This window comes from Abramis brama (genome assembly GCF_963993115.1).
Source record: "Abramis brama genome assembly, chromosome: 10".
NCBI lineage: Eukaryota > Metazoa > Chordata > Actinopteri > Cypriniformes > Leuciscidae > Abramis > Abramis brama.
Genome location: NC_139972.1, coordinates 1,489,038 through 1,501,529, shown reverse-complemented (window position 1 = coordinate 1,501,529; position 12,492 = coordinate 1,489,038). Strand labels below are relative to the sequence as shown.

Here is a 12,492-nt window from a genome sequence, read left to right as displayed (position 1 = left end):
GTCACTGTTTAATTAGCTCTTATGTAAAAAGTTAGATAATGCTTTAACAACATATTAACCATAAATTGTTCTCACTTTAGATTAGGTCACGGAAAATCAGAAAATGTCATTAAGTGCTTTAATACAGCCTTTATTCTATGTTAATTACATTAGTATTTAGAGTTCTTTAAAATGTTTACAAAAACATTAAGAACAAACACACACACACACACACACACACTCAATCACACACACACACACACACACACACACACACACACACACACACACACACACACACACATACACACACACACACACACACACTTATACAGACTGTACATTATGTATAAGATGAGTCATAGTTACAAAAACAATTCATCACATCTTTCTGAGTTTTATTTCAGAAACATCATACAGTACTACATTCTCTTGAATAAATAATTCAGTAACAAATACATTTTTTAACAGTCACTTGTCGCCACCTAGTGGCGAAATAATGTAATTTGATAAAAGCTGATTTACTCTATCTGTGTCGACCTGTTCTTGGCAGCTCCTAAGGAGCTGTACAAATATATTGAGATGTTTTTTGGTACTTATAACGCAAATATATACTCTTAAGGACATCAAAACCTAATATAAAACTCAAGAAAGGTGTACAATATGGGACCTTTAAACTTTTATCCCAGTACTTCAATGATAATGTGAACTATTGTAACACAGAAATAATGAGACTATTATGAAGTTGAAAAGTTTCATGACAGCTCTCTCTGGGTCAGTGGCAGCGCCAACACAGATTTGAATGCTGCGATATGATTTTATCAAAGGTTAATAGGCAGAGGAATTGCAAGAAGATTGTGTGAGTGTTTGAATGGAGATCACAGTATTTTAAAGATGAATCGTGCAGCTCTACTGTCTTATCTCTCTCTCAGCATATGAGTAGTGCAAGGGCTTTTCAGTGCATTCAGTCCAGTGTTGCCAACTATTTTTAAAGGAAAGTAGCTAACGCCTTCCCTAAAAGTCGCTAAATGTCGCTAGATGGCGTCATACGTCAATTACATACTCATGACGTCATCGTGTCGTACTTGCGTTCTGCCTGCCTAATGTTTTCTCTCTAAATTCATGCTCACATACTGTATTTTAATATAATATAAAAGAGCTGAATGTCCAATAAAGATGTTCTCATTTCCTATTTTATTTTGTCAGACAATAGAATGAGTAGCTATGATATAATGAATGACTAAATTTTTTATAAGTGTAAAATTATCTGAATTGAGTTTGGGAACTGGACGAACTAAAGCTCTATGATAGTGAATATTACAAGTAATGAAAAAGTAGCACAAAAGTAGCACAAGAAAAGAAAGGAAATCAAAATGGTCAAACTAAATTTTTTAAATATAAAACTAAAGAGAAGCCGATAAGTCATAAGTCAGTGTAAAACACTGCTCAGTCACGTCTGTCAGCTGCCGTGCACTCAACAGAAGAATGAGCCGCTGCTCCTCTCAGCCATTCACTGAACAGGGGAGACGCAGCGAGAGAGTGACGGCAGGAGCAAGGCCAGAAATGTTAAAGTGAGTGGGCCTTCATAAAACAGGGTGGGCAGTGTAGCGTATAACAACATATATAGCGAATAACAACATATATACTCACCATATGCACATATACACTGTAACAAACACAATAACAGTCATATTTTCTGTCAAGTAGGCCTATAAATATTAGCCTATATGAATTATTGTTAGATTTTCTTTACTAATAATTTTGAGAATTTTTTTGTATTTACATACATTTATATCTACCTTCCTTTACATGTCCTCCACTCCAGCTCCTACAATATTAGTCTGAGACGACGGGGTTTTTGATTAAAAACGCAGATGATCTCATCATAATCAAGTGTCTCTGTCAGTTCACGCTCAAAGGAGATAAATTGTTTAGGCATCCAGTAAGCATTGAGGACCGTAGACATGTTTTTATGCAGTTTGTAATGGCAGAATAATCAGTGCTCGTATAATTTTGTTAACATTTGGAAAGATGTCCTCAGGACTGTTATCCAATACGTCCATGAGTGATGTGAAGCCCTGTCCAGCATCCGCCTTCCGTTTTAGTTGCTGCATGAACACTGCAAGCTCAGCATCACCAATGTCTATGCTTTAATGTTTGCATGTGTAAGACTGGAAAAACTGGCAGTCTACTTGAGGAACGACCACTCCCTGAGAGGACAAAGGACCTTGCTGGAAATTAATATTTGAACTCCCGCTTGTGCACTATCAAGACGAAAGTCTCACATCTGAGTCATCCTAATCTACATTTCATTCCCTCATCCCTCACCCTCTCTCCCTCATGCTAAGATCACCTGAATTCACCCAAGAATATATATAGTTTAATGTGAATGATTATCATCGAGTATTATACATGTTTAGTATCATTTGAAATGTCTCAGTGTGACTGGTACAAATGTCTCATTTCCAAATAAGTAAAACAAAAGGTAATAAGGTTTTTAAAGGGTAAGTGAAACTCACCGAGTGGTCAGGGGTGTCCACTGATATGCTCACACAAAAATCGCTGCAAAAGATGCTTTCCAACAGGTGTTTTACCATTCGTTGTAAAACTGTGGATCTATTTTTCCAAACGTCTCACACCCGTAGATTCTTCCGTTGAGAGCTTGAATAATAGACACTCCAGCCCAGTTGGTGGCGATAATGCACCTTTGCCAATTGCAAGCAAACCGCTGGCATTTCATTGAATACACAGAAGAAGCAGAAGAAGAAGCGGCGGAGTAATACCGTACCTCACACAGCTCTTTCAATACAAGTCAATGGAGTTGGTCAAAAACTACGATAAAACCTGTTGGAAAGCATCTTTTGCAGCGATTTTTGTGTGAGCATATCAGTGAACACCCCTGACCACTCGGTGAGTTTCACGTCTTTGTAAACGAAAGTTTAATGCGTTTTATGAAGGATTGTTTGAGTGCACCTATACACCCATTCTAGAGGTTTTTGGGAAAGCGAAATAAACCTAAAATTCTCGGGACAGCAGCATCTGTCCAAATTTTAATCTTAACCGTTCTATTTCATCAGAAACGATCTGTAAACAGGGCTTTAAGTGTAAAATACCGAACTTGTCCTTTAAGAGTTTAGAGATAACTGGCACACAAAGGAAGGTGGTCTCCTGGCAAATGGTCTCATACCCCCAAAAGGTGTAACCTCTGAATGTAAATTCCCATTGTTAGCACATGTTTCCATGTGAAAGAAGTTTCTGTCTATATAATGGAATGCAGCAAAGGGCTCTGGGCCTTTTTGTAACTCAAGTTGGCCCATGATGCTAAGAGTTACCAAAACTCTTAGCATCATGTATTTTAATGTTAGGTCTGCATCTTTTCTCTTTATTCTAGAGCATTCAATGTTATTGTATTGATTATCTTTGAATTGATTATGTAATTGGCATGATACATTTACCTGACATAATAAATTGTTACATTTGATTAATCTAACTAACTTTGACATTATTTTCATTAAAGAGTTAAAAAGAATAGTCAAACATTCGCTCACATTTAATGATGCACAAATATCTTTAAAACCTTTTCATTTAAGGAGTCAGATGAAATAACGAGAAAATCCATATGAGAAAATGTATTGCATTTAATCAAAAATACTTTGCCACGAGAAAAGACAGTAACACGTAGAGACCTTCCGCGCTGGTCGGATGCCGGACTTTGGGACGATCGTAGACGAGCTTACACATGCAACTGTTAGTGAGTCAATGTCTCCAAAAGTGTTTGCACCAGGTAAACAGCCAACAGCAGCACGCATGAAACCATAGGTGTCGTCATGGAAACCACTGTTTAGCTCCATGATTTGTCGATCCAACACCTCATTCCACAGATGCCTCAGCTCTTCATCACTTTTAATGTTGCCACCTTTTCCAAGAGAGCTTGTGACTACGGAGCCAGACAGTTTAGCAGGAAGTTTCCTTTCTCACAAGGCAGTGATGTCCCATTTGTGTATGTCTTGTTTTTCCATCATATCTTGTGTTCATTTCAGCACTTTTTCAAAATTGTGCTTTGTGTTGTCCCTGAACACTTTTAAATTTGATTTCAGTCCCTCAATTAAATGAATGCACTTTGTGACCGATACATTTACATTTACATTTAGTCATTTAGCAGACGCTTTTGTCCAAAGCGACTTACAAATTAGGACTAAATTAAAGCAAGTCATCGTGAAGAGGCAAATACAACGCAAGAATTGCTCAAAATACGAAGTTCAGGCATTGGTCAGAGTAGCATAAGCCCGATAAGTGAGGATTAAAGGAAAAGGAAAGATTTTTTTTATTTTTTATGAGGTTAAGTGCTCACGGAAGAGATGAGTTTTCAGCTGTCTTTTGAAAGTTGTCAGGGATTCTGCATTCCGGATGAGGGTGGGGAGAGCATTCCACCAGTATGGAACTGTGAATGAGAATGTTCTGGAAAGTGATTTTGTGGCTTTCTGTGATGGAACCACGAGATGTCGCTCGTTGACCAATCGTAGGCTTCTGGTGGGGATGTAGACTTGTTGGAGTGAGTGAAAGTAGGAGGGAGCTGAGCCTGTGACAGATCTGTAAGCAAGCGTCAGTGCCTTGAACTTGATGCGAGCAGCGAGAGGTAGCCAGTGCAGAGAGATGAACAGAGGAGTGACGTGGGCCATTTTGGGCTTGTTGAAGACAAGACGAGCTACAGCATTCTGATACAGCTGGTGATTGTAAACCTTTTGTTGCAAAATCACTCATCTCAAATTTTTTTCCAAATGTTACTAGAAGAAACAAGAACTTCTTTGTTTGCATCTGTTGCAAAAGAGAGTCAGCTTCTAGTTTAGTTAGACCATGGCTAGTTTCGGAATACTCAGCAAATGTTTCTAGGATCACATCGAGTAGTGTCAAGATCTTGGGGACTGAGCCCGACTTAGAGCCCCATCTAGTGTCCACGGACCGTTCTAACTCCAAGCACTGCCGCTCTGGATTCAACTCCTTTTGAATTTCCATAAATCGAGCATGACAACTGCTTCCAGTCATGAAGCCATGAACAGAATTCAGTGTTTCAAAGAACGTATTCACGTGTCTAGATGTGATGTGTTGTGAGGTGATGTGAACAACAATGTACATAAATGCCATAAGGAAAAGTAAGTTTAAGGATGAGCTGCACTCCGCCTTTTGCACCTGACATCACAGAGGCGCCGTCAAAACAAAATCCCACGCACAATTCAGGGTCCAGGTTAAGTGGTGCTAACACTTTAAGTATTTTCTCTGAAATCGCATCAGCTGTCATTGGGGAGACCAAGATGGCGCCAGTGTATGTGGCTTGCCGTCTGTTGCTTGGCGTATTTGTCTTCGTTTTGTTTGCTGATGTACGTCCTACTGTTATGAGTCTACCAGCTGTGTTAACCTATGATCGTCAAACTCTATTCGACATTAAATCTTCGACGGAAGGATTGCATACCATCATACCAGGATGCGACACTCATCGCCTTCCTACCCGCTGTCCGTTCCCGAAGTATCTTTGTCGACTGTACTGCTTACCTTGCCAGAGAAAGCGTCGTAGAAGACGCGGAAATCGAGGCGGCCTTTTAGTAAAACTGAAGGCAAGCCTATCCACCCAGATGGTTTTACCATATTCACCCTTATGTGATCTAATTAAGAAGAATGACTATTTTATCGCCGTCCGTTCTATGGAGACGCCGTTCCAGTGGATTACACCTGTCCCAGACTTCGTTGATCAGCCCCCGCTGCGTCGGCCCCCTGTGATTCGTAGACGGAGAATGACTTCGCAAAATCTACGATCTCTGCGTCGCGAATTGGATGTAACGGAGGCCTCTACTGAACTAAGATTTGCTCTAATAAATGTGCGATCTTTAGCAAACAAAACATTTATTTTAAGCGACTTTTTTAATACTCAGAGCCTGGATATTTTATGTCTTTTATTTTATTGGCTAAATACTGGTGACTTAACCCCGTTTTCGGAATTACTCCCTCCAAATTGTGGTTTTCTGAATTCCCCTCGGGCCTCTGGTCGTGGAGGTGGTGTGGCATCTATTTTTAAGAAATCTTTTAATTGTCGTTTTCTTCACACCAGAGTGTTTACCAGTTTTGAACTGCAATTGTTTCAACTAAACACTACAGAACCAATTGTTTGTGCAATTATATATTGGCCCCCTAAATGTAACAAGGATTTTATACAGGAGTTTTCAGACTTTGTAGGTGAGATTTGTTTAAAATATGATTCTTTTTTAATTGTGGGAGATTTCAATGTGCATGTTTGCTGTCCTTCCAATGCGCTAGCAAAAGATTTTTTGGATATGATTGACTCTTTTAACCTCACACAACATGTTTCTGGATCCACTCATGTTCATGGACATACCTTGGACTTAACATTAACTTATGGTCTCTCTGTTGGGAATGTTAAAATTCATAATTTAGCCCTCTCTGACCATATGCCCGTTACTTGTACTGTAACTCTGCCTTGTGTCATTCGTAATACTTCATTACCAATTCACCAGGTTCGGAACTTAAATGCAGCCACTATTGAGCGGTTTAAAATTGGAAACATTGAATCTGATATTAATTTTAATTTGGAGAGCCCTTTGTATTCAGATGTGAATGTGTCACTTGATCATTTTAATTATGTATGTTCTTCTATTCTGGATTCAATTGCTCCTTTGAGGGTTAAGAGTGTTAAGGCCAAACCAGAACCATGGCTAAATGAGGTTACTCGGGGCTTGAGGCGTGCTTGTAGAAAGGCAGAGCGTGGGTGGAAGAAGGATAAATTACAAGTGTCCTATGATATACGACGTGAGTCTTTAACTGCTTATCAAAATGCAGTTAAGTCATCTAAGAGAAAATATTTTGCTGATCTAATCTTAAGGTACCAAAGTACTCCGAATATTTTATTCAGTACTATCAATTCAGTGTTAAATCCCTCTACTACATGTCCTGTTTTGTCCACCATCACATGTGAGGATCTGCTGAATTTTTTTGTGCAGAAAATTGATGATAGTAGGACACAAGTTGTACCTGGTTCATATGATCCCACGGTTACTTGTCTCACCTCTGCTGTGTTTGATAGATTTTCACCTATTTCTTTTCATTCTTTAGTTGAGGTGGTCGGGCAGTTAAAACTTACAAATTGTAGCCGTGATGTTATTCCATCTAGATTAGTTAAGCAGACTTTTGATATTATTGGTCCTAGTATATTGACTTTAATTAATAGAAGCTTTGAAACAGCAGTAGTTCCAATGGAATTTAAGCATGCTTTAGTACAGCCTCTTTTGAAAAAAACGAATTTGGATCCAAATGTTTTATCTAATTACAGGCCTATTTCAAAATTGCCATTTTTATCTAAACTTCTTGAAAAAGTTGCATTAAACCAACTACAGACTTTTCTAGTACAAAATGAGATTTTTGAAAATTTTCAGTCAGGATTTAGATCAAAACATAGTACAGAAACGGCTTTGTTGAAAGTTTTAAATGATATCTTGCTTGCGATTGATTCTGGTAGCTCAGAGGTTTTAGTTTTGCTAGATATTAGTGCAGCGTTTGATACCATTGATCACAATGTTCTAGTCTCCCACCTAGAAAAGACAGTGGGAATTCGGGGTATGGCACTCGATTGGTTTAAATCATTCCTTTCTAATAGGTCGTTTTCAGTTCATTTTGGTCAACAACATTCAAAAGTGGTCCCATTGTCTAGTGGGGTTCCACAAGGATCCATTCTTGGTCCAATTTTGTTTTCATTATATATGTTACCTCTAGGTTCTATTTTTCACAAGCATGGAGTATCCTTTCATTGTTATGCAAGATGACACTCAGGTGTATCTACCATTGCGGAAACAGGACAAAAAATATTTTGAGTCACTATTGAGATGTTTACAAGTAGTTCAATATTGGATGTCCGAAAATTTTCTGCATCTGAATGAAAGTAAAACTGAAATAATCTGGTTTGGGGCCCCTGACACTAAAAATTATTTTGATCTGGGTGAGTTAGCTCCTTTTTGTAAATCTGTAGTGAAAAACCTTGGCGTCCAATTTGATAGTTTTTTGAAGTTTGACAAACAGATTAATTCTGTGGTGAAATCTTGTTTTTTTCCATTTAAGATCAATAGCAAAGGTAAAACTGTTTTTGTCCTCCAGTGATTTTGAAAGGATTATTCATGCTTTTATTTCTGTATGACTAGATTATTGTAACTCGCTATATGTTGGTGTCAGCCAAGCACTTTTGAATCGTCTTCAATTGGTTATAAATGCGTCTGCTAGACTTTTAACAGGGACTCGTAAAAAGCAGCATGTAACACCGATTTTAGCCTCACTTCAATAGTTGCCGGTGGAGTTCAGAATTGATTATAAATTATTGATATTTGTGTACAAAACCTTGCATAATTTGGCCCCATCATACCTTGTGCATCTTCTTCATATACACAAACCTTCTAGGTCTCTCAGATCAGCAAATCAGACGATCCTAGACATTCCAAGGACTAGATTCAAATTGAGTGGTGATCGGGCATTTGCTGTGGCAGCTCCAAAGCGCTGGAATAACCTGCCTCTACATCTCAGACTGGCTCCTTCCTTAGGTTATTTTAAACGAAATCTGAAACTGCATTTGCTAGAATTAGCGTTTGGTTCAGTAGGTTAACTAGTAAGAGGCTCTTTTCATATGTTTGTTAGTCATTGTTCTGTCTGAAAAAGAAACATTTTATTATGTAATTTTATTGTGTGACTGTACAGCACATTGGTCAATATCACATTGTTTTAATTGTGCTTTATAAATAAAGTAAAATGAAAAAAAATGAAAATGTCACATGTATCCAAAAATCCAATGGCCCTTTCCTTCACAAGTCCTCCATGCAAGTATCGAATGCAAACTGCAACAAGCTCTCTTTTCGAGAGATCTTTACACTCGTCTGCCATAATGGCATAATATGTGTTCGGTGTCGCATGCAACTCTGTTCTTATCTTGCGCAGCAGCAAGGAAGCGGCAGACTCAAATAAATCATTCTGAATATCTGAGCTCGTCATCGTTTCATTTTTAGGCAGCTGGTCAAGGCGCTTTTGAATTTCCTGATCATAGTTTGAAAGTAAACGGAACAATTCCAAAAAAATTCCTCTGATGCGTCTCTGTTTAGCTGATTGAGCACTGTACCTCTGCCATTGGGCTGTTGACTTTGTCTGTAAGCGGCCAGTTTAGCTTATGAATGCAGGTGTCCTTTGCTGTCCTGATGCTTCAAACAGGCTTGGCTCAGGTGTTTCCAATATTTGAATCCATCTTCCGTAAATTTTGCTTCACTTTGCTCAGGAAAGTGCCTGCAGGGCTTACAGAAAACCGCATCACTGGATGTACTGTATTCCAACCAGCCGAATCTCTCATACCATCAGGATGAAAAACATCGCGGTTTTCCCGATATTACTGTGAATGGAAATCGTTGCAATATAGGTTGCATGGGGGGCTCATCCAGGTCAGACAGGTGGGCCCAGTGGGTGGGCCACAACTTTAAGTGGGTGGGACCAGGCCCACCTGGGCCCACCTGTAGCTTCGCCACTGGAGTGACGGCAGGGAGAAAGCAAGACCTTGAACATTTGAAGGTTACTGAGGTTTGTCCAAAAAGTCGCTAGATCTGTCGCTAGTGGCTTTTTTGAAAAATTGTCGCTAAAGTGGTCTGTAAAGGCTCTAAGTTGGCAACACTGGTTCAGTTTCACATCGCTTCCACACGTCCACTTGAAAGTGATATTACGTCACTCAACACTCATAGATAACGACACATTTCATCCTCTGTTGGAACAAGAGTGGCTAACTTGTGTCAACCTCGTCTATAAGCAAGGACAAAAATAAAACAATTTAATCTGGATCAGTATATTGATTATGGAACAAGAAAAATCTATTTTAAAACCGTAAACAAAAAAAATTGCGATAGTTAGGTTAATTGATTTTTTTCTCCCAGCCCTAACACACACACGTTTCTTAAAATGTTTACAAATACATTAAGCACACACACACACACACACACACACACACACACACACACACACACACACACACACACGTTGGGTTTCCATGTTTTATGGGGACTTTCCATAGAAATAATGATTTTTTATACTATACAAACTGTATATTCAACCCCTAATCCTAACTGATGTATTTTAACAATGTGAACTAATAGTATTTTATATATTTCATACTGATAGCATTATGTTATTTATTTTTTAAGTGTTGTTTATCTTTGGATACAGGCTTAATGTGTGTCATTGTTCTCTACAGGTTGAGTGATTGTGGTATCACAGATGAAGGTTGTGCTGCTCTGGCTTCAGCTCTGAGATCAAACCCCTCACACCTGAGAGAACTGTATCTGTCTGGTAATAAACTAGGAGACTCAGGAGTGAAGCTGTTTTTTGCTGTACTGGAGAATCCTCACTGTAAACTGGAGATACTGAGGTAAGATCATCTCTACCATAAATACTCGGAGTGAATAAGGATTAATATGTAGATAGTGTATACAATATATCTTTGGCGTAAGCCCCATCCGGTGGTTCAGCGACACATTCCTGCATGAACCATCAGATCCTGCCAGCGGTAGAAGGCAGCGGTGAGGAGTCTCCCTGAAGAGGAACATTTACATCTTACTATATTATTATCCCCCAAAAGAAAGTAAAACTAACAGTTAAATAAACCGGACGAACTACAAACCAGACAACAGATGCAGGATACAGTGAAGAGGGTTTTTAAATCACAAATATTTGGTGTAAATCAACTTGTAATGCTTGTGCAAACCGACCCTTGCAAAAGCATGAGCATTTCCTCAAAATGTGTGTGTGCAGCTGAAAAGAGGGAAGTGGTGTGTGTTTCACCTGAACCAGGACTGTCACCATATCAGATTTATCACTATATGATTATCATGGCCAAAATAACACACAATACCAATATATCGCCATATCTATGGAAATAATTAAATATTGAATAATGCTATCATTCAAATTCGTCTTTACTTTGTGTATTTTGTGTTATTTTTGAGAAAGAAGAATCACTCCATCACATACAAAAGGAACAATCCCACTTAATGCGACCAGTTTTGTCATGATTCTGCCATCTTGTTCTTGATTTTCTCTTGTCTTGAGGCAGAATCATGACAGACCCATGTTTTTGTGTGCAGCACATGGCCATTTGTTTGGGCCATGTGCTTGCGTTGTCTTGTTTCTAACCCCGCCACCTTGTTATCTTCGTTTTGTAATTATTACCATATTAGTCTCACCTGTTGTGTTCACTTTTAGCCTCCCTTTATAACCCCCTTGTGTTTCTCTGTCCTTTGTCGGTTCATTGTCAAACACTGTCTATCGTTGCTTGTCTATCTTTATGATATACCTCTGTGAGTACTTTGTCTGGAATCCTGTTTAACATATAGTGAGAATTGTTTTGCAGTTAGTTGCTGTATAGTCATCGTCAAGGTCAAGTCGAGTCTTAGTCAAGGCTAATTGCCTCTCGTCTTGTTTTGCCCCCTCGTGGGTTTTGTTTTCTCTGTTTTGTCTACAATAAACTGTGTGTGAGCATTCAGTCTGCTTTTGGGTTCATCTACCTTCATCCACATGACAAGTTTGAAATAATGGTAACACTTTATCACAAGTATACAGTAACACAGCGCTTATAAATCATTTGCAAACAATTAGTTTATAGTTAATGTATAGTATATAATAGTATATAAAATGTAGTTAATATATTAAAAGACTATATACAAATAGTGAGTTATTTATTCATTGTCACTGTAATTAACAAAGTGTTATTGTTTAATTAGCTCTTATGTAAAAAGTTAGATAATGCTTTAATAACGTATTAACGTATCAACGTATTATCAACGCCTTTATTCAACATTAATTACATTAGTATTAAGAGTTCCTTAAAATGTTTACAAATACATTAAAGGGATCGTTCACTTTGAAATAAAATTTTGGTATGTTTTAGCTTACCTCAAGGGCATCCAAGATGTAGGTGTCTTTTTTTCCGCAGTAGTTTCAATTTTGATATTTTTAGGTCAAACCGTTCTTGTCTGTCAGTCATATAATGCAGGTCTATGGTCACTGTCTCAAAGAGCATGCACAAAGTCCAAATTAAAACAATTCCCCATTGTCCAAATTAAACAATTCCCCATCGTAAGTACACATTGATGGCCTAAGACACGAAACGAGCGGTTTGTGTGAGAAAACGAACAGTATTTATATTGTTGTTACCTCTTGAACACAGCCGCGTCCAAATGATCTGAGGGCGCGGGCGGGTATAGATATATACACTAGATGTCGCCTTGGCTACTGCAGTTCATTGGAACGGAACCGTAGCCAAGCGACATCTAGTGTATATATCTATACCCACCCGCGGGCGGGTATAGATATATACACTAGATGTCGCCTTCGCTACTGCAGTTCATTGGAACGAAACCGTACCCAAGGCGACATCTATGTATATATCTATACCCGCCCGCGCCGTCAGATCATTTGGACGCGGCTGTGTTCAAG

At 38.6% G+C, this 12,492-nt stretch overlaps 1 protein-coding gene across 1 annotated transcript in view; it reads left to right on the top strand.

Moving 5' to 3' along the window:
* LOC311091261 (uncharacterized protein) overlaps positions 1 to 12,492 on the top strand; it is a 95,003-nt gene that overhangs the window by 38,548 nt on the left and 43,963 nt on the right. Inside the window, exon 11 of the mRNA XM_084127079.1 lies at positions 10,253 to 10,426. Coding sequence (XP_083983205.1) covers positions 10,253 to 10,426 — 174 coding nt within the window. The remainder of the gene's footprint in view (positions 1 to 10,252; positions 10,427 to 12,492) is intronic.